Source organism: Crinia signifera, chromosome 5 (assembly GCF_055691185.1).
Source record: "Crinia signifera chromosome 5, ASM5569118v1, whole genome shotgun sequence".
NCBI classification, from domain to species: domain Eukaryota; kingdom Metazoa; phylum Chordata; class Amphibia; order Anura; family Myobatrachidae; genus Crinia; species Crinia signifera.
In genome coordinates this window covers 117165693-117189617 of record NC_139221.1, presented here as the reverse complement: position 1 = coordinate 117189617, position 23925 = coordinate 117165693, and the positions used below count along the sequence as shown (strand labels likewise).

The 23925-nt window shown below is 43.2% G+C and overlaps 1 protein-coding gene across 10 annotated transcripts in view; it reads left to right on the top strand.

Moving 5' to 3' along the window:
• PHACTR1 (phosphatase and actin regulator 1) overlaps window positions 1-23925 on the top strand; it is a 320938-nt gene that overhangs the window by 178967 nt on the left and 118046 nt on the right. For 2 of the 10 annotated variants that reach the window (XM_083187901.1, XM_083187900.1), the window contains exon 1: window positions 22259-22762. The exons of 4 other annotated variants lie outside the window; for them this stretch is intronic. In XM_083187901.1, the coding sequence (XP_083044027.1) occupies window positions 22495-22762 (268 nt within the window). In that variant the 5' untranslated portion in view covers window positions 22259-22494. Of the gene's footprint in view, window positions 1-22257; window positions 22763-23925 lie in introns of those variants that run through there. 4 more of the 10 variants (XM_083187904.1, XM_083187907.1, XM_083187906.1 and 1 more) reach the window with 3 other exon arrangements.

The window sequence follows — 23925 nt, the reverse complement described above, 5'->3', positions numbered from 1 at the left end:
GCGCCACAAGTGTTTCGCAGCACCTTACAAAGGAACAGTACAGGGAGACAAAACTTAGCATTACAGTAAGTAAATAACAAAAATAGATTACAGGTAAAAAATGTGCCACAAGTCAATACACACCACAGCTTAGATCTAAGTAGTGAGGATGTGATCAACGTACTACTAGAGGCTGGTGGCCACAGATGGAGATGGTTATGCAGACGAAGATGGTCGCTGAGTGTTAGAGTATGGGAGAGCTGTCAGTGAAATATGAAGAGAAGAAGGCTTTGACAACAGGAGGGAAGAGGGCCCTGCTCTGAGGAGCTTACAATTAGGAAGGGGAGACAAACAGATTACATGAGGTGCAAGCAAGCGGAAGGTGGCTTGATAGCAGGATGTAAGCAGGAAAAGAGAGCCAAAGCATGCGGCAGGGGGTTGGAGAACCAGCCTCAGGAATGTGTTATGCAGTAGAAGGGTACACTTTGATGAATAGGTGAGTTTTCAGTGCTCGTTTGAAGCTTTGCAAGTGTGGGGAGAGTCTAATGGAGCAAGGGAGTGCACTCCACTAAAAGGGTGCAGCACCGGGAAAGTCCTGAACTCTAGCGTGGGAAGCAGTGATCAGAGTGGAGGAGAGGCGCCATCCGTAAATTGCCCGTGGAGGATGGGAGGGAGTATGAATGGAGATGAGGTTGGAGATATATGGAGCAATGGAATAAGAGATGCCCTGTAAGTGAGGGTGAGGAGTTTGAAGAGGATTCTGTAGGGGAGTGAGAACCAGTGCAGATTTTGGTGAAGGGGAGTGGCAGAAGTTGAGCACAATAAGCCTGGCTGCCAGGTTACAGACAGATTGGAGTGGCTCCAGCTGAGGTAAGAGGTAAACCAGTCAAGGACAGTGTCAGAAAGAAAAATGCTTTTGAGTGTGCGGAGGAGGAGAGGGTGATCCACAGTGTCAAAGGCAGCAGAGAGGTCCAGAAGGATAAGCAAGAGAATTGGTCTCTGGATTTCGATGACAGCAGGTAATTGGTGACTTTCACTAGAGCAGTCTCAGTAGAGTAGAGTGTGCTAAATCCAGATTGAAGGAGATCATGGATGGAGTGGTCAGGGAGGTAGATGGTGAGACGCATGTAAAACAATAGTTTAGAGGCGAATGGGAGAAGAGATATAGGGTGGTTGCTCATGGGTGATAAAGGGTCCAGGTTTTTTTTTTAAAGAATAGGTGAGACAAGAGCATGTTTGAACGGTTAGCATTACATTTTTACCAATATCAATAAGACATGTTTAGTACCACATTAACAGTGCATCTGGAAAGTATACACAGCACTTCACTTTTTCCATATTTTGTTATGTTAAAAACTTATTCCAAAATGGAATAAATTATTTTTTTACCACAAAATTGTACATACAATGCCCCATAATGACAATGGGAAAGGGTACAGAAAAAAATATCTTCTGATTTGAAGGTCCCAATGAGCACAGTTGCCTCCATCATCCACAAATGGAAGAGGTTCAGAACCACCAGGAGTGTTCCTAGAGCTGGCCAGCAGTCTGCCCAATGGTCACTCTGTCAGAGCTACAGCATTCCTCTGTGGAGAGAGGAGACCCTTCCAGAAGAACGGCCATCTCTGCAGCAATCCACCAACCAGGCCTGTATTGTAGAGTGGCCAAATGGAAGCCACTTCTTATTAAAAAGCACATGGCAGCCCTCCTGGAGTTTGACAAAATGCATCTTAAGGGCTTTCAGACCATGAGAGAAAAAATTCTCTGGTCTCATGAGACAGAGATTGAAGTCTTTGGCGTGAATGCCAGACGTCATGTTTGGAGGAAACCAGGCAATGCTCTTTACTAGACCAATACTATCCCTACAATGAATCATGGTGGTGGCAGCATTATGTTGTTGGGGATTTTTTTTATCAACAGCAGGAACTGGGAGACTAGTTATGATTTGTTAGTTTTTGATTTTTACAAAACTTTTTTCACATTGTCACTATGGGGTATTGTGTGTAGATGCTTGAGGGGAAAAATGAATTTATTCCATTTCGGAATAAGGCTGTAACATAACAAAATGTGGAGAAAGTTAAGCGCTGAGAATACCTTCCCGGATGCACTGTATATACACACGTTTAAAAAATATATAGTTTAAGTAGCTATAACTACTAGTAGTACTGTAGCTTATTTAGTCCTGAGTGGAAAACATGTTAGTGATATGGGAAGGCTATATACAGTATGGACCTGGGAACAGACCAATGTCTGGTAAAAGATGACAGTGGTGGGTACATTTACTAAACGTTGAAAATATCAAACCACTAAATTTACTATTCAGCAGTTCTGTTGGGGTTGTGTAAATTATTGCCGATGTCTGTCTGTTTTACAGAGGTTTTGTGGTTGGTGTTAGTCACTGCATCCGCCTGACCAACAGTAGATAAGGACTAGCAATAATATTGATAATTGCCTTATGAGGGGAATATATTAGAGGGCAACTTATTTTTTAAATTTGTTTCATTCACAGTCGTGCAGGCAACCCGGCGTGCGAGGGAGGGACTGCCGGACCTGGGAGCGGTGGGCGGCGTTAGTCCACATGCAACTCTGCGAAATTTGTGGAACAGAATAACCCCCTAAGTCTGCTGGTCATACACTAGACCAACTTTCATCCAACCATCCAACTAGTTGGTTGAAATGAATAAAAATCTGGTACTGGATGCCAGCAAATGTAATTTCTTAGTTAGAAAATTGCTGCCAAACTCTAGAAAGGGCATAGGGTCACTCAAACAATTTATTGTGGTTGAATCTGTTTGATTTAAACAATATGACTGAATGTTTGTGTCCATTTTCCTGGGTTTGCTCCAATACATTTTTTCTGCTATGTTACTATTTGCTATCTTCTACTTTGTGCATGTGTTCTTTGTATTTTGCTTATACTTGATTACTGTTTGCATTTTATAACTCCAATACCAGGACCACTCTGCCACCTAATAATTTCCTAGTACAACGTGAACATGCATTATAGATATTAGGTACAAGTTTGCTTGCATTACTAGAGGCACATAATTAGCAGTCTGCCTTTTATACAACATTCCTGTAGTTCTTAATATTCTGTTAATTTAAAATAATCGTGGCGAGCGCAGCGAGCCCGCGAGGGGCGGCGGTACGCGTCCTCCGACCTTTTCATGCCCTACTATCCACTAGGGCGTGGTGTGAGAATATAATAGTGTGGCGAGCGCAGCGAGCCACCGAGCCCGAAGCGTGGCGAGCGCAGCGAGCCCCGCGAGGGGACGCGGATACCTTCACTGTGAAGGCCGCGAGGGGACGCGCATAATTGTGAAGGTATCCGCGTCCCCTCGCGGGGCTCGCTGCGCTCGCCACGCTTCGGGCTCGGTGGCTCGCTGCGCTCGCCACACTATTATATTCTCACACCACGCCCTAGTGGATAGTAGGGCATGAAAAGGTCGGAGGACGCGTACCGCCGCCCCTCGCGGGCTCGCTGCGCTCGCCACGCTTCGGGTTGGCGTCGATCGTGGGGTGGCGTCAAAAATTTGGGGGGACATTTAAGGGTTAATTGGGCCTAATTCAGGGTTAATATGGCCAAATCGGGTCAATTGAGCCATTTTACAGTGAAATCGCGGTCAATCAGCCTTTTTAACATTGTTCCCTATGGGAAAATCGCGGTGATCGCGGTCATCGCGGGCATCGCGACCATCCAATTTTACCCGCGATGACCGCGATGACCGCGATCACCGCGATTTTTACCCCCGATGACCGCGATTTTGATCGTGGGCGCCCAGATAGGAAACAAGTACCAACATAACAAATTCATGGATCATGTGGCAGATTACTATAGATTGTGCTTGGGAAATCTTGGTTTAGGCTGCAGCTGTAACATGTTGTTGAAGTGCAACTAAGAAATAATTTAGAAAAGAAAAGGACCGAAAATTACATGAAATTTATACTGTCATTATTTCGGTAAATTACATTAAATCATTGCAGAGTTTTATGAGTAACAATATGTCGATTGATCTCTGTGGATTCACTTTAATATTCCTTTGTCTTCTTAAGTGTAAGGACTTTAATGTACTGTACTAAAAATGACAATATTATTATTATTATTATATTTTTATAAGGCGCCACAAGTGTTTCGCAGCACCTTACAAAGGAACAGTACAGGGAGACAAAACTTAGCATTACAGTAAGTAAATAACAAAAATAGATTACAGGTAAAAAATGTGCCACAAGTCAATACACACCACAGCTTAGATCTAAGTAGTGAGGATGTGATCAACGTACTACTAGAGGCTGGTGGCCACAGATGGAGATGGTTATGCAGACGAAGATGGTCGCTGAGTGTTAGAGTATGGGAGAGCTGTCAGTGAAATATGAAGAGAAGAAGGCTTTGACAACAGGAGGGAAGAGGGCCCTGCTCTGAGGAGCTTACAATTAGGAAGGGGAGACAAACAGATTACATGAGGTGCAAGCAAGCGGAAGGTGGCTTGATAGCAGGATGTAAGCAGGAAAAGAGAGCCAAAGCATGCGGCAGGGGGTTGGAGAACCAGCCTCAGGAATGTGTTATGCAGTAGAAGGGTACACTTTGATGAATAGGTGAGTTTTCAGTGCTCGTTTGAAGCTTTGCAAGTGTGGGGAGAGTCTAATGGAGCAAGGGAGTGCACTCCACTAAAAGGGTGCAGCACCGGGAAAGTCCTGAACTCTAGCGTGGGAAGCAGTGATCAGAGTGGAGGAGAGGCGCCATCCGTAAATTGCCCGTGGAGGATGGGAGGGAGTATGAATGGAGATGAGGTTGGAGATATATGGAGCAATGGAATAAGAGATGCCCTGTAAGTGAGGGTGAGGAGTTTGAAGAGGATTCTGTAGGGGAGTGAGAACCAGTGCAGATTTTGGTGAAGGGGAGTGGCAGAAGTTGAGCACAATAAGCCTGGCTGCCAGGTTACAGACAGATTGGAGTGGCTCCAGCTGAGGTAAGAGGTAAACCAGTCAAGGACAGTGTCAGAAAGAAAAATGCTTTTGAGTGTGCGGAGGAGGAGAGGGTGATCCACAGTGTCAAAGGCAGCAGAGAGGTCCAGAAGGATAAGCAAGAGAATTGGTCTCTGGATTTCGATGACAGCAGGTAATTGGTGACTTTCACTAGAGCAGTCTCAGTAGAGTAGAGTGTGCTAAATCCAGATTGAAGGAGATCATGGATGGAGTGGTCAGGGAGGTAGATGGTGAGACGCATGTAAAACAATAGTTTAGAGGCGAATGGGAGAAGAGATATAGGGTGGTTGCTCATGGGTGATAAAGGGTCCAGGTTTTTTTTTTAAAGAATAGGTGAGACAAGAGCATGTTTGAACGGTTAGCATTACATTTTTACCAATATCAATAAGACATGTTTAGTACCACATTAACAGTGCATCTGGAAAGTATACACAGCACTTCACTTTTTCCATATTTTGTTATGTTAAAAACTTATTCCAAAATGGAATAAATTATTTTTTTACCACAAAATTGTACATACAATGCCCCATAATGACAATGGGAAAGGGTACAGAAAAAAATATCTTCTGATTTGAAGGTCCCAATGAGCACAGTTGCCTCCATCATCCACAAATGGAAGAGGTTCAGAACCACCAGGAGTGTTCCTAGAGCTGGCCAGCAGTCTGCCCAATGGTCACTCTGTCAGAGCTACAGCATTCCTCTGTGGAGAGAGGAGACCCTTCCAGAAGAACGGCCATCTCTGCAGCAATCCACCAACCAGGCCTGTATTGTAGAGTGGCCAAATGGAAGCCACTTCTTATTAAAAAGCACATGGCAGCCCTCCTGGAGTTTGACAAAATGCATCTTAAGGGCTTTCAGACCATGAGAGAAAAAATTCTCTGGTCTCATGAGACAGAGATTGAAGTCTTTGGCGTGAATGCCAGACGTCATGTTTGGAGGAAACCAGGCAATGCTCTTTACTAGACCAATACTATCCCTACAATGAATCATGGTGGTGGCAGCATTATGTTGTTGGGGATTTTTTTTTATCAACAGCAGGAACTGGGAGACTAGTTATGATTTGTTAGTTTTTGATTTTTACAAAACTTTTTTCACATTGTCACTATGGGGTATTGTGTGTAGATGCTTGAGGGGAAAAATGAATTTATTCCATTTCGGAATAAGGCTGTAACATAACAAAATGTGGAGAAAGTTAAGCGCTGAGAATACCTTCCCGGATGCACTGTATATACACACGTTTAAAAAATATATAGTTTAAGTAGCTATAACTACTAGTAGTACTGTAGCTTATTTAGTCCTGAGTGGAAAACATGTTAGTGATATGGGAAGGCTATATACAGTATGGACCTGGGAACAGACCAATGTCTGGTAAAAGATGACAGTGGTGGGTACATTTACTAAACGTTGAAAATATCAAACCACTAAATTTACTATTCAGCAGTTCTGTTGGGGTTGTGTAAATTATTGCCGATGTCTGTCTGTTTTACAGAGGTTTTGTGGTTGGTGTTAGTCACTGCATCCGCCTGACCAACAGTAGATAAGGACTAGCAATAATATTGATAATTGCCTTATGAGGGGAATATATTAGAGGGCAACTTATTTTTTAAATTTGTTTCATTCACAGTCGTGCAGGCAACCCGGCGTGCGAGGGAGGGACTGCCGGACCTGGGAGCGGTGGGCGGCGTTAGTCCACATGCAACTCTGCGAAATTTGTGGAACAGAATAACCCCCTAAGTCTGCTGGTCATACACTAGACCAACTTTCATCCAACCATCCAACTAGTTGGTTGAAATGAATAAAAATCTGGTACTGGATGCCAGCAAATGTAATTTCTTAGTTAGAAAATTGCTGCCAAACTCTAGAAAGGGCATAGGGTCACTCAAACAATTTATTGTGGTTGAATCTGTTTGATTTAAACAATATGACTGAATGTTTGTGTCCATTTTCCTGGGTTTGCTCCAATACATTTTTTCTGCTATGTTACTATTTGCTATCTTCTACTTTGTGCATGTGTTCTTTGTATTTTGCTTATACTTGATTACTGTTTGCATTTTATAACTCCAATACCAGGACCACTCTGCCACCTAATAATTTCCTAGTACAACGTGAACATGCATTATAGATATTAGGTACAAGTTTGCTTGCATTACTAGAGGCACATAATTAGCAGTCTGCCTTTTATACAACATTCCTGTAGTTCTTAATATTCTGTTAATTTAAAATAATCTGAATTCAAATATGTTTATATCCATAATTCAGTAGACATCACTTGGAGCATAAAGGAAAGTTTATATTGTGCTAGTGATTGTGATGTTAATTTATCTGGGTTTTGAATTATGACCGCATCAACTGCTAAAGAAACATCCTTAACAGGCTTTAGGTCACTGGCTTAGCTTCTTTTTAGTTGCATCTGAATGAGTTCATTTTAAGCAGGACTTAATGATTTGCCCTTAATAACCTGAAGCCATATGGTCTTAGACCTACCAGCAATTATACGTCTTGACAGTAACGCACATATGTTTAGCAATTCTAGAACTTGTCTTCAAAGCCAGATTCCCACAGAGCATGATCAAGGATGACCTTACATCATTTTAATGTCACAATAAATGTTCAATTGTTCTCTGTAAAGTGCTGTGGAATATGCGTGCGCTATATAAATAACAGTTAATAAAGAATACATAATAAATCATATATGCTCAAACCTAGGCCTTCCAAGATATTGCATAGCACTGAAAAATTGCAAAATAATACACATAAAAGTGTGTAGCTAGGAAGAACGGCTGTTGGCACAATACTTGTTATGTGCATTGTATAATAAATCCTTTTTTGTTCTCTGATTGTGTTGGTGAAAATCCCTCGCTGCTACTGTATGGGTGAGGGATTAGAGTCACTTCTTTCTGGAAAATACACAACACAACGCCAAGTGAATACTTTGTTTGCTTTCCAGTAAGTCTAGATTAAACACTCATGTGTTCTATAGATAGCATAATTGCTGACTTCACATGTTTATAAAAAAAAATTCTTACAATTGTTTTTTGTAATGATAACAATCTTTGGTACTTATGTAGTATCTGGGCTGCCGATTTTCTGATTGTATGCCTTACCTTAAGGCATACAATCAGATGCGATTCGACGCGATTTTCGGCATAGGATTCAATGTCCTGTTCATTTCCCCACTATCCAAGTGGGCATGGAGTTGGATATAAACCTGTGGCGAGCGTAGCGAGCCACCGAGCCCGAAGCGTGGCGAGGGGATGCAGATTTCTTAAAAAGTGTTCTGTGTCCCCACGCGGGGCTCGCCACGCTTCGGGCTCGGTGGCTCGCTACGCTCGCCACAGGTTTATATCCAACTCCTTTATATCCAACTCCATGCCCACTTGGATAGTGGGGAAAGGAAAAGGACCCCTTTTTCCCATTGAATTCTATGTTAAAATGGACTCAGACCAGTTTAACATTGAATCCTATGGAAAAATCGGGACCATCGCATCGCATACGATTTGGTCGCATGCGATGCAATGCGATGCTACCGATCCGACCCGATTTCTAAATCGGACGCCCCGATTATTCATAAGTACCCAATCTTTCTGTCCCTAAATTTGCTTTAGAAAACAGCAAGACACCTCATAAAGCTTTAATGAAAATCAAACCAGACTTAATATTACCATTACCTCTTTAAATTGCACTTAAAATGCCCTTTACCATGCATTTATGTGATGCCTGCGTCCCATGGTCAACCTGAGGTTCTTAGAACTTACAACAGACAGTTTGGGGTCTATAATGTAGAACAGGTCTGTCACCAGCAATTGTGTGGCCTGGGTGTAATACCTTCAGAGACATCATCAAGCATGGTGACACCCGGTTTACAATCTACACTCATCCCTGAGCACCTCCGGCATGGCCTAATATAAAGGTCGTGGCCTAGTGCGAATTCCCTGTTAAATGCACCTGAAAGTAGAAAAGTGTCCCTAGAAATTGTACAAAGCTACAGTTATATACACAGTACAGTCCTACAGACATTACTTTGAATGTATACAATGACAAGCAGCAATGGAGCATAGCTGTATATGTGGTTCTGGTGGTGGTGGTGGTGGTGGTTGTGTTATCATCATCATTGGTTCTGTTAAAATGAGCTTTACCATGCAGGAAACTTCTGAGTAAGCATGAAATACACAGGCCTTGTTCTCCTATACTGAGCAAATGTGTGCTGGTCATCACAGAGCATAATCAATGTATTTCTTAAAAGATTCTGTACATTCTGTCATGTTGTGCAGATGTACCAGTACAGTACAATATGCAGCAACATCTGAAGGTCAGGGTAAAACAGTGACAAAGAAGTCTGTCAATTCCTGTTCATGTAAATGATGCTGACGTTTACTTTCATATTTAAGCAAACTAATTCCCTTATGAATAAATGCATTTTGCTGAAAATGCATCCACACTAAACTGTTGCTCTATCCTTCACTTATCTAAATAGTTACATAGTCAGCTAACAAGTCCATTGTTGAATGCGTAGCTTACTCAATATAATTGCTAATTATGCTCCTGATTTAGAGCCGTACACAAATGCATTCAGAGCTGTAGACCCGCATGTAGCAAATGTACCAACATGTGCTAATGTTGTAGCCGCCTGCAAGACGCCCACAGACAGCATTGCCGATCCAAGTTACTGCATGCAAACACACAATGGTGGTTGCAGATCCTTTAAATAAACAAATGCCTAAGTAACCCTATGGTCGCACAGAAAGATTTGGAATTGAGACGTTGGCCCCATGTTTTCTGAGTACAGGATCACAGTTTTAGGCTGAAACGAACATTGAAAACGGTAACAACATGTCATCATTTTTGTCACCATTGCTAAGGTACCTTATCAGATTTGCAGTGATACAAAGGCACATGCACAGATGATAATCACTCACCTCCATAAATATCAGCATAGCGCACAGTGTAAGACTGGGGCATGAAGGGCCCCCGTGGGGGGTGCAATGGTAGAGGTCCTTGTTTAGGGGTGTGGTCAGCCACAACACTGGTTTCCCTAACCATTACAGAGTGCATAATGCTTGTGAGTGCATAATAATGTCACAAATTAATAACAGCAATGCACTGTAGAAATACACCATAGTCCAGTGTAGTATAAGTTAACATGTATAATTCAAATGCACTGTTTTGAACCTAGAGGAGAAGGTGGAGCCCACTGGGGGTTTCCCCTGTACTCTGGTGGGCCAGTCCAGCCCTGATTGCACATCATTGCCATGAGTTTAGTCTATAGAGAGCTTTATGTGAGGCTGAATTGGAAATGACAATCCAAAATATATGTCTTTAGAATTACTATATATCTTTCCAAATGGAGTTCCAGATCTCCATGTATCATGTCATGACATTTTGAACTGATGTCTTTACCAGACATTTCTGTGGACTTCAGGCATTTAAGCAATTGTATCAGTATTTCACAGAGTATTCCTATTTTCCTTTTTGGGGGAAATGTTTAGCTTTCCCATGAGTTCCTGTTTTCCCTGGAAAGTTCTGTTTTTTCCACTGAAAAATCAGTCATTTGAAATGGTTACTTTCACAGAACTCTTGACACCTGATCAGAGACATCATTAGCTTCTGTGACACCCTGTGTGCATAAGCAAAAAGGCATGTGTCTCAATTGGAAGGTGTGGCATCAATGGGAGGGTACTGTCCTGACCCGCATTTTTGTAAATTTTGGAATCCCTGAGATGTGGGCTGCCCCTAAAAACAGTGTACAGTATGCTACAGTGCCGGCTCCGCAACTATGACAGGCGCCAGGTTCAGCATGTAGTGTTACAGTGCAGCATCCGGCTCCTGTCACTGAGCAGGAGCCGGCATATTGGTGTCACCTCAGTGGGTGGCACGAGTGCACCACGGCACCTATAGGTGAGGAATAGGATTCTACAGGATTCTACAGGATTTTAGATTTTTTTTTTATCTACATACACAAAAAGCAGGGATTTACAGGGTTTCTCTTCCCATTCTAATTCCCTTTATAGAACAGCTTATTTGAATAATGCACATTATCTTTACTTACCTCATAACCTACAGTATGTCACTATTGAGGATCATCAGGCCTACATTTGTGAAATGGCAATACACAAAGTTGTAACTACCACAGGTGCCGGGGGCCCAGAGCTGAGAGGGGCCCACTTTGCCTGTCAAAGTATCATGTGATGTATACATTTTTCAGCATTAGGTGATAAATAGGGGCCCTTACAAAATTGTGCTATGGGGCCCACATGTATAAAGTTATGCCACTGGAAATACAGTCCTTTGTCTGGGTGTGAGAATATGACAGGGTCAAATTATTCTAATGTTTGCATCACTACCATATTCCTACTTAATATAAAGTTATTTACAAATAATAACCATTCCAAGCATTTCATCATGAGCTTGGTTTGGATTTTCTTCTTTTAGAACAGTGAAGAGCTTAGATGGCAGGGTGTAAAGGGCATGGGGTAGCAAGAGCTAGAAATCTGAATCTGGTAGTTTGGGGTAAGTGGAAATAAGAAAGTTTACTGTAAGACAGGATGCCGTTTTGTTTTGTATTTTAGGTTCTTTTAATGAACAGATGGAAGCAAATAATTAAGATTGGTATAATCCCACTGCTGTTCCTAATACTCTATGAGAGAAATCTGCTATGGTTCACATGCTAACTCTATAAAGCCACCTCCAAATGAATACAATTGAAATATTAACTGAGTGACACAGAAATGAATATTTAGGAGTTTACATAAACAAGCCTAAGGCAGGATATAGGTGATGGGGTTAAGGCCCCCATAATCTGGTCCGGTTTATCCTGAGGACAAACCGGACCCAATTTTCCCTGAGTTCCCCCAGCAGTTACCCTAGAGGCTCACTTACAATTTGGCTCTTGATGTACCATTTTTAACATGGGATAAATCGCTTGTTAACTCCTGGGGAGCTGCGGGGGCAGGACAGTTAAAAAGCACTGAGCAGATCTGCGACCAATGGATGCAGAGCCTAAACAAATTAAAAGACAGGCTGGCCCTTGATTGGCTGTGAGAGAGCACTCTCAGCCAATCAGCGGCAAGCCTGTCTTTTAAGTTTTTTTATAATTCTACATGGCACCTGCTGCTCAGCTTCCTGGACACTGCCCACACCACCTTTGCACGGTCACCCCCAGGCACTCAGCGCAGCCTGGACTCCGTCGCTGCCGCCCTACACATAGGTATGTGCCACACCTATGGATCGGACCGACACATTGTGGTTGCTAAAAAGCACCCATGATGTGCAGCTGATGATGCAGGTCAGATTGTGACACACCTTACAGTATGTCCCGCTGGTGTGATTACAGGGTCCGGATCCAATGCGCACGGGACCGCACATCAGACCTGGTGGCATGTCACATACATCCCATTTGGGACGATTTCACAGCCCGATCCGTCGGAATTGGACCAGTGTATGGGGGCCTTAAGACTATCTGGTCCAAGCTTCTGGTTAAAAGGTATCAAATGAAATCTGGTGGAAAAAAATAAAATTCCAGCTCTAGCACATCACAAGAACCTGTATTAAAATGGGTCTTCAGAACATGGCCTTTTCATGTTGAGATCAGCATGGGAAACCTTGTGGAGATTTCCTCATTCAACAAATAGATGAGCAAGGGTTTGTGTCCTAGACTTTTACGTGAAGACACCGATGTAGTGCATGGGGTTGTCCTAGAAAAACCTGTGATATACAGTAGCACAGATTTGCAAAAGAAGAACATATTGACTATCCACCACCAGAGTTTCATCTATATCAAGACTCATCTGACCCATTAACTTAAGCTATATTCAAAATATACGATTTTCTGATGACCTGGGTCTTTAGTCTAATAACACTAGCCAACAAAAAAACAACTTTTTATTTGCTTCTTTTACAAAATAGTCATTTTTTACAAAATTTGGGTGAGGAAACCCGAATATGACCTTAGAATTTGTTTATTAGCTCTAGTTTTTTAGATACACTACTTGTAATACATGTACTTCTGTAGTAAAAACCAATATTATATTAATATGATATCTGTACACAACAGAAGTAGCAATTGTTTTAATTCAATCTATGTACAGGTAAATGAGCAGAAAATAAGATACCAAGCCTTGTTATTTCGTATGACAACCTATTTATGACTGCGCCTTCGTTTTCCTTGTCGTTTGTACTCTTGTACTGGAGCCTCTCTTGACATATATGAGTAACATATATATTGAGTAACAAAATATGGCTGACAATAACTCAGGATACCCGTACTAAGGATTGCCAACCTACAATTTATTTAAAATTATTTAAATTAAAAAAATCCATAGTATTTTTCGAAAATCCCTCAAATTCTCTAGCATTTAATGGAATATGGTTATATCTCAGAACATAGAGCTAACTCAGCATTTTTTTTTATAAATTCTTTATTTATTGAGTTTTCAAAAAGTTACAATTTTTCAGAACATAACAATCAACAAAACTCCAGTATTTAGTTCGTTGACATGTCAAGCAAATTATCATTTAAATAAAGTACAATATGGCGTAAATAGAGAGATACATCTCAATAAGACGTTATATGATATTATGATTTATAATAATTAGACATCTATAACAATTTTTGTTAAACCGGAAAAATAATAGCAGAAAAACAAGGGAGGGAAGACACATGAGGTAAGGATACTAGGGGGGGAGTTGAGACAGTATTTAAATGATATAAGCTTATTATATCAGGATCTCTGTTTGTCAGTGAGAGCCGTCTCTCTTCAAATTAATGCCAGACACCCTTTTTTTTCTGGTAGTTAAGTTATCGGGAATCAGGAAACCATCAAATCTCTCCGGGAGGGTGGGTGAGGAAGCAGGTCCCTATATGTGGGTGTAACTCCAACCAGCTAAACCAAGGAGGCATTAAAGTCAGTTTGTTTTTCTGGGGAGGACAAGAAAACGTCGTCAATATACATATATAAGTCTAATCTTTGGCACCATTCCCAGACAGATGGTGGTGCTGTGGAACGCCATTTGACTGAGACAACCACTCTGGATGCATTGTTCATGTGTCTGAGGAGTGATTTCTTGTATCTAGACAATGGTATATTAGAGTGTGAAAGTAACCAGAAATCTGGATCCTTCGGAACTTGAAAACCCAGGATTTCAGAGGTCCTTTTTATGATAGCAGACCAAAAGCGTCTGATCAAGGGGCAGTCGCACCAAATATGGATCAGCGTTCCCCTCTCTTTATTACATCTCCAGCACATAGAAGGAACGTTGGAGATGTAATAAAGATGTACAATAGTTTGTACTGCGTTTCTATGACCTCAAGACTAGATGAGCAGGCACTTGTATACAGGAAAACTCTATTCCAGTTCACTTGGATTCCCTTACTCTCCATATCTCTGTCCCAGTCAACTTGGGATTTTGTCTTGTCAGGTAGGCAACTAGATAATAGAACCTGGTATACAGTATGTTAGATATGGTGTGTTGTGGGGTGATTTCTGTTGTACATAATGATTCTATTAGTGTTAGCGGTCTGTTAAGGTTCGCTGAGTCGTTAAGGGAAGAGGCAAAATGGCGAGTTTGTAAGTAGAACCAATGTTCTGTTTTATCTAATCCTGATTCTATCATAAGTGTATTAAATGATTTGAAAACCCCTTCCAAGAGCCATTTACCCAATCTATCAAGTCCCAAGGCTGACCACTTAATGTAGATAGTATTCTTTCATTGTTACAGGTACAAAAAGAGGGTTCTTTGTTATTGGGGTGAGTTGAGAAATTTTTGACGATACACCAGGTTTATTTCTAAGTCTGTTCCACAGTATGAGAGTTTGTTGGGTGTGTAGAGTGAGGTATCTTTAGACACCAAGGAGTGGATTTGGACCCACTGTTTCTCTGGGGAATTTCGATACCAGTCCACAATCCTATCAAGAACAGTGGTTTGGTGGTATGTCGAGACCACAGGGAGCTGTCTTACTCCCTGCAGTTTTTGCCTGAATAAAACCTGGTGTCTAAATCTAGGTCTTTTGTCATTCCATACAAATTCTCGAATCAACTTGTGGACTGTCAATAGATAGTTGGCTGGCAATCGGATAGGAAGTGTTTGGAATATGGGAATGATATTCATTTTTATGATGCTTGAAGTTATCCTGCCCATCCAAGAAAGTTTTTTTTGCCATCCATTGAGTAAGATCAGATTACATTTTTTTCAGGAGGGGTATGTGGATTAGGACACCTAGATTGGTTAAATTGCTTGGTATCTCCATACCTAGTTACCTTAAATGTGAGGAATGCCATGGGAAGGGAAAGGAGGATTTGTAACTCAGCATTTTAAATGCAGAGAGATTTGCAGTCACTTGCTAAGCAATTTGACTAGATTTTGACTGCATGCACTGACTTAGTTAGCAAGAGATAATAAATCTCTCTGGGCATACACAAGGAGAGATCTGTGCTTACTTTCTAAGCAATCTAGTCAGATTGCTTAGAAAATAGCACAAAATCCCTCATTGTGTATGGCCTTTTAGACCACTCACCAATTCAAGCTTCTATGACACTAGGCCAAGAAAGAAAACAAAGCTGATGTTTTGCAGCCCTATAATTATTTTATTCACAGCAGACCATGGAGACAAAAATGTGTATGTTTTCACAGCGCCTATAATTCTGTCAGCCTAGAGCTGGATGTGGTGCAGAGCTGCAAGTTGCTGGCTAGGTAAATATAAGTAACATTTCCCCCAGCATTCCACTGTGCACATTGCTTATCCCTTGCTTCGAGTTCAGATTAACTATCCTACACAAGATAATGCAGTTGCGTTCTTAAATTAGCGTTTTCTTTTTTTTTATACAAACACAGAGCTTACTGAATCGATTCAGCTTGCCAATTGCTAGTGTGCAGAAGTAGGAACATTAACAGTGAATTGTTTAAGGTGCCCATACACTTATCTGATTTGGGACGATTTGGCCTGATTCAGAACAGAGAAATCAGTCCAAATTGGATGTCTTTGACACCCCATCCGACCTGATGCGCGGTCCCATGCGAATCGGGTCGGACCCTAAAAATTAAAGTGGCTGCAGGTTCAATCTGTCAGATCAGACCCATCAGCGGCACATTGCAGGTGTGTTGTCTGATTCATAGGAGCAGCCTCACTGCTGATTAGCTGAGAGAGAGAGCACTCTCAGCCAATCAGTGGACGGCTTATCTTTTGAATTTTTTTTTCAAATTATGCCGCCGCTGTCCACAGTGTTCACTCAGCACTTCCCGGACACTGTGGACTGCCTGCATCCACTCTTGTCTGCAGACCAAACACAAGTGCTTTTACTATGTGCACATGAGAATGCAGCTATGTATGTAGATTTCTATTTTATATCTGTACTGCATTACCGTCCATTGACTCCTCATTCATTAAAAGCATTTGAAAAGAAAATTTGAATTAGAAATTTGTATTAAACTGTGCAATAAAAAGAATCACATGCATGTTAGGTCAGCTAAACTCTAATTAATCATAATGAAACATAAATGCTACAATAATATATACTTAATTATTTTAATTGAAATCACAAGATAGTGCTTATAATATTAAGAAGGAAACCATTGACTGTCCCCAGGCCAACATCAGAGCTATTTTTGTCCATTAAACAATCCTAGCAGGTAGCAGATCTCATTTACTGAGAATGGCTGCTGGCAAAATAATTCTTCACGGCTTCATATATTTAACCCTTGAAATTCTGCTGCTCTGCAAATGTTTACAATTATTTGCAGATATCTAATACCGCTTTCACACTTTCAAAACGTTTAAAGAACTGGTATTTTTAAACGGTATTTAAAACGGGTCTGAGCCTTCACATTGCAGTAGATTACCATTTTAAATACTGTTAAAGTACCATTCACATCAGTCAACCCGTTTAATCCCCTGAACACATTTCAAGGCAGAATGCAGGGGACAGCCTATCACAGGTCTGTAGTCTGTTGTTTTTACTAAATACCGTTTCAGAGCCATTCTCACTGCATAAAAATCGTCTCTGAAACGTGTAGGACTCTGCTTTTTAAAGTGTTGAAATACCGGTTATCTTTAACCGGTAAATCAACTCTGGCGCTTTCCCACTGCAGCCTTAAACGTTTAGAAATGGGAAAAAAATGGCAATATACCCTTTAACAAGTGCAGTGTGAAAGGGGTATAAGTTTCCTTTATATACAACAGCTAACTATAACACCATTGCACCAAACAGGGCTGATAACAGAAGACAAAAGCTTTACGTAGCAATATTTTCAATGGGTGACCTGCAGCATATTAAAAAGGAATCCTGAGGCCTGGGCATGTTAAAAATAAAATGTAAAGAGTAGAGTGTCCTAGTAATGTCAGCTTATCATCAAATGGCAGAAAGAAAACAGGGCTATATAAGTGAGTTGCCGGCTAGTTTAAAGTGATTTGGAATAAAAGTACTTGCAATTAAAATACAAAAAGCTAATAGGAGTCAGGGTGAATGTCTGAAATATTGAGGGTGTTTTAATGCATTTAGGTCACTGACAGAGATACAAGATGTGAATTTATTAGCTTCTAATTCTAAATTGAGAATGCATAAGCCATAAGGTCTGCTACAGTATGTCATTCTGCTTAACAGCAAAACAATGTAATGCATATCTCCCAACAGTCACGCTATTTGGATACTGTCCCACTGTCCCTCCTGCAGGTGGCAATGTCCCGCCCGGGGTAGGGGGGGAGTTGGGGGGAGCCGGAGAACACTGCTGCTCAGTCAGTGATCACTGAAGAGATGCTTTAGTTCATGGTGGAAGGAGGGAGTGCAGGGTGCCGGTGGCTCCCCAGCTGCTAGGGGAGCGATGGGCATGTCCTCGAAAATGTTTAAAAACAGGGTCGGGATGCCAGGTGATGAAGCCATGCCCACTGCACCTTAGCTTCGTCCACTTTTTGGAGCAGCAGGTCTCGATTTTAGTATTTCAGAAAGTTGGACGGTATACTCAAGGCCGCCGAGAGGGTGGGAGCGGGTACTAATTACCCGGGCCCGGGCTTGCTGGAGGGGCCCGGCAGGAGGCCCTGGTCCGACCCACCCCCTTCATTCCCGGGCAGCAGCAGCACACACCTACAGCAGGAGAGCTCATGCTGAGCCTGCTGTCAGCACAGCACATGCTGTAGGTGTGTGCAGCTGCTGCTGAGTTGGGGAGGGGACAATACCACCCCTCAACTTTAGACTGTTTTTTCAACCCATTCTAAACATTTTGGGGTGTGGCCTAATCGCAGGAGGCATGACCACCTCCCGCGATTAGGCTACGCCACCAAAATTTTACCGGGGCCCGGCATACCTCTCGGCTGCCCTGGGTATAGTAATGTGTGTAGGAAAATGGGCAGAAAAGTGTACAGGTCATATATATATATATATATATATATATATATATATATATATATATATATATATATTGATAATATTGATATATTGATATATATTGATATAAATGTAATGTAAAATGTCAAGAAAAAAAAATCCTTAAAATACTCATCTGGGTAGACATTTTGTATCACGGATGCATGGAAATGTTGTGGTGTCATGTGCTAAGCATTTCTGGGCTACTATTGCATTTTGTTTACTTTAACATTCCTGTAACTAATCTGTACATTGTTCAAATACCACAATAACTGGGCGGCTGTTTGAGTCATCACCCTGGCAGTAGAATTCCAGAACCCTGGTGTGACTGAGGGGATGAAACATGCACATGTATTGTACGTATCCCCTACAATACGCCTACTAAATATATGCTACTCAAGGTCTGAGAATATTTTCCATGTGGAGTAAACTACACTGACCTGAAATACTAAATTGTGTCATGTATGCACAATGGAATTGCAATAGCAAGGAGGCTGGGATTTATTTTAAGACTACAGTAAGAACAATAGTACAAAATACATTTACGGAAAATTGAAAAGTCCTTTTACCTTAGTTAATAGTGATATTATTTACCTCTTACATAACTAACATAATAGTCTCGGAAAAGACAGCTTTAACATCATATAAGATTACAGAAATGTCTGGGTCAGCCAATTTTAATATTGTAATGTCTGTCCTTCCTACCAGAACATGAATTAATCAATCCAAAGATATCAAAATAAAACATATATAATCGGCAATAAACTAAATGGGGATGTAGCCCTTAGGTTGTCAGAAACAATGTCAACAACATAACGTGGTGTTTATGATGTTAAAATGCTGAACGGCTCGCTGAGAGTGACCCATCTATACACAAGTGCAACACATGTGTGTTAAAGCAAGTTATACGTAAAGTATAATTGGGGTGAATGCATGAAAAGTGATTATTAAAGTGGGTTGACTTCTAATATTGGGGGTGATTCTAATCACCATGCTCCCCTGTATATTCACACACTGGAACGATGGTGAGTGACTGCGCATGCGCATATACTTTTATCCGCATGTGCAGCAGCTTGGTGCAAGGGGGTACGGCAAACTGCTTGTTTGCCGTCGCGTTTGCACCTAGCAGTGCGGGCATGGGGCTGTGCCGAGTGTTTCATGGGCGACCCATAAAAATGCTGGGCATTCCAATGTAAATGAGCCAGTGACGCGGGTGCGGGGGCGAGCAGCTAACGGATGTCAATGGCCCGCCCGCTTCTCTACAGGGCTCCCACAGATGTAAGTCCCAGCACACAAGGCTGAGAATGGATTAAACATCCATTCGCATGCGTGCAGGTATATTCGGCGTGTGTGGGGGGGGACATTCCAAAGATGCGATTATCGCAGCTTTGAGTGTCAACTGGAATGACCTCCATTGTGAGGAAGCTAAGCAACAATGTAAGTGCAGGTGGCAGGGTGATATGTGTGTGGTATATAGCAGGGTCTTAACTAGGCATGTGCCAGCGGTGCCTTGCCCACAGCGCATCTGCACTGTGGGCACACCAGTTCTCAGCACCATCCACATGGCTGCTCCCTGCCACTGACTGCCCATCCACTCCCCGCAACCGATCGCCCATCCGTCCCCTGTCACCGAGTGGCTGCCCGCTTTCCGTCTACTGCTTTCCACCCTCCGCGGCTGCTCCCCAACGACATTTCAGATGCCGGCCGCCAGTATATCAAAGCTCGTGGATCGGCACCCGCAGTTAGAGTTTGGCTGCAGGACTGCAAGATCTGATTGGCTCAGAAGCCACCAAATGTGGAAATTCCACAGGCACTTTACTGGGGCAAGTATGCGAGTATCTCAGGGACAAGGAGCTAAGTCACCTATAAACAGTATATTATATATATAATTTAGCTGGAGCATTGTGTAAGAAGCACTATTGGGGGCAGTGTGTAAGGGGCACTACTAGGGGCATTGTGTAAGGGGCACTGCTGGGGGCATTATGCATGACATAATGTGATATGGGCATTACACTGTGACAAATTGTGCAAGGTGCATTACGTGTGGCATCATGTATTTATTTATTTACAGTTTCTTATATAGCACAGCATATTCCGTTGCACTTTATGTGTAATCGGCATTATGGTGTGCAGCATATTGTATAATATGCATTATGGTTTGCGGCATTATGTGGCCACGCCCCTACTTTTCGGACGCACTATCTCTATTTTGACTATGGGGGCGCCAATTCCCTTTCTTGCACAACTCACAGAAATGTCTAGTCACGGCACTGGTATATACTGTAGAAGATGATGATAATAATAACCAGTCAGCTCTTAACTATCCTTTTACAAACCGATTTTAAAATAATGCTGCTAATAATATGGTATTTTGAACACTGGGGCAGATGTATTAAGCCTGGTAAAGTGATAAAGTGGTGATAAAGCAGTGATAAAGTGGAAGGTGATAACACACAGGCGAATCAGCTGTGTTCAAAAACTGGCAATTAGGAGTTGATTGGGTTAAGGTGCCCATACATGCTGCGTTTTGGGCTTGGGATGCGTGCTCTCGCGCACATTACATTGCAAAGTACAAAAAGTATGTGCAGCATGTACTTTTTGCACTAGATCGCATCGCATTTGGCTCAAAATTGCACCGTGTGTGGGCACCTTTACCACTTTACCAATCTTAATACATCTGCCCCACTGTTCCAATTCAGGTCAGACAAGCGATTTACCCCATTTACCCTGCAGTGCTGACCTGGGATATTCCTATGTTGGCACCTTTTACACTGCACAAGGATGCAGTGTCTTGAAGGCCGGTGCTTGGAGATGATATAATTTCATACTTGCCTACTTTGCACTACAATGACGTGATTCACATAATTTGACTCCCACAGATCCCCATGCAGAGAAGGGGGGGGGGGGGGGGTTTGTTTGTGGGACACTCTCGACAATGCAGGGGGGAGGGTAGGTAAGTATGCATCATCTCCGTCTGTGTGGTGAATGGATGCTGCACACAGGAATCCATTCACCTTTCGTCCCAACACCGCTGCTGTCTGCATGGCAGGGCAGATAGCAGAGAAGGCATGCACCCTCTTTCAACTCCTGGACGCTGCGGTCGGGAGGTATAGGCTCTCCCAGTGATGTAACACTGCACCTAAACAAGGGTCCTACCAATGTTCAATCAGGAGCATTTCCTGGGTTGGATTGCCAGGTCTTTGGACCCAGGTTATTTTTAAGGGGGCCATTTATACCCCTTTTAGACATACTACACAGGAATTACCTGGCATTTTGACTGCTGGGTCATTTTCCCGGGTGCACCCTTTCACACTTAAAGCAGCGAATTACCAAGTGCAGCAGGTCTACCTCAACCCAGGTAAACAGAAGAATTGGAGACCTGGGTTTTAACACCCGGGTTGACCCATTCAGACATACCAAAATCCTGGGTTGATGCGTGTTCATGTGCAAAAACCTGGGATTTTGGAGTATGTCTGAAAGGGGTATAAAACTGAAACCTGACCAGGGTCATAAGGACAATAGCCAGGGTAAAATAGTTTGCTGTACAAAGGGTATAACAACCTAAATTTACGGTGTAGACAACTGCATTGGGGCTTTAATAAAGAGTTCTCCATATTGTTCAATTAGAACTAATTAGGGCCTACCATAAGCATGTGTAACAAAAAAAAAAATACTTGACCTCATGTGGCAAATGGGCGAACAAGTTGGCAATTCATACTGTACAGATATATTGTTTAATTAATGGCAATTTCTGGCAATGGATGGTTAGAATCTCATGGTTCTTTCCAATCTCAACTTTCAAAATATCACCTTATCATATACAGTGTTATTATATTCCTAATCTTATATTTGCCCCTTAGATCTGTCAGAACTTAGCTGAGCAGGCAGCCCTAGAAAGAATGCAGTGATGAGAGAGGTCAGCTGGTGAGTGGAGGAGACAGGACAGCACAGGGATGTGGGAGGGGGATGGAGGGAGCTGCTGCATGTGAGGACGGGATGCTGGCATGGCAGGTATAGGCAGAGGAATGCGGTTCTAGAGCATCACCGACCACACTGGATGCGCCTGTAGTACACACTGGTGACAGCAGCAGAGGTGACAGGACCCCGGGGGCCGCTCTCCTGCCCCCCCCAGCCCCGGCAATGTGTGTGTGTGTGAGGTGACTGCTGAGAGCGAAGGGGACGGATGGCGGATCTCACACACTCCGGCAGCAGCAGCAGCATCAGGCAGCCTGGGATGTTCTCTCTGCCTTCCTTCGGCTGCAGGGAGGGCGCTGCACTGACAGGCACCGGCAGAGCCGACAAGCACAGGAAGAAGTCTTTATATCTAGTCAGGATGAAGCCGCTGAAGGAGCCCACGAACAACAACGTGTCCTTTGTCATCCACTGCCACATAGGGAAGGAGATCAAGCACATATGCAGCAACTGCAGCCGCGGGGAAGAGGCTCGTGAGGGTGAGTGCGGGGCTGCGGGCTGCTCGGTGTGCGGGCTGGGCTGTTTGTGTGCTACTCTGCCGGCTAACGAGAGATCGGGGACGGTGGAGCTGGACAGGGCTCTGTTCCGGGGCAGGGCGGTACCTGCTTATGTAGCTGTATTATGCTTTTATTACCGTGCGCGGTGCATCAATGGAGGGAGGCCGGTGTGAGGCCAGTGTGGGTATAGAGGGGTTAGCCCAGTGTGGTTAGAGGGTAGAGAGGACAGTGTGGGTACAGAGGGGGGAGGCCAGTGTGGGTTCATATTGGGGAGGCCAGTGTATGTACAGAGGGGGAGGCCAGTGTTGGTACTGAGTGGGGAGGCCACTATGGATAAAGGGGAGAGACGCCAGTGTGAGTACAGTGGAAGGTGGCCAGTGTGGGTACAGAGGGGGGAGCCCAGTGTGGGTACAGAGAGGGGGGGGGGGGGGGCAGTGTGGGTACAGAGGGGGAGGAAGCCAGTGTGGGTATAAGGGAGGGAAGCCAGTGTGGGTACTGAGTGGGGAGGCCACTGTGGGTACAAGGGAGAGAGGCCAGTGTGGGTACAGAGGGGGGGACGGGGGGGGGGGGGGGCAGTGTGGGTACAGAGGGTGAGGAAGCCAGTGTGGGTATAAGGGAGGGAAGCCAGTGTGGGTACTGAGTGGGGAGGCCACTGTGGGTACAGGGGAGAGAGGCCAGTGTGGGTACAGAGGGGGGAGGCCAGTGTGGGTATAGAGGAAGGTGGCCAGTGTGGGTACAGAAGAGGAAGCACAGTGTGGGTACAGAGGAGAGAGATGACAGTGTGAGTACAGAGGGGGAAGACTGAGTGGGTACAGATTGAGTAGTGAGGCCACTGTGGGTAAACATGAGGGAGGTCAGTATAAGTACAAAGGATGGAGGCCAGTGTAGGTACAGAGAAGGGAGAGAAGGATAGGTACATTACAGAGGACGGATGAATAGCATCAGTCAGAGGATAGCAGTGATGAGGCACAGGTTACCTTATAGTGCTGCTCCATTCTGTGGATATGCGTAGGACTCCATAGCCTTTAATGTTAGAATGAAACATGTTATTATTATATGTTGCCTAGTGTAACATGCAGGCAGGGCCCCATGTCATGAACTCTTCGGTCATCTCAAGATTCTACTTTGTGTGTGCCCAGTAGATA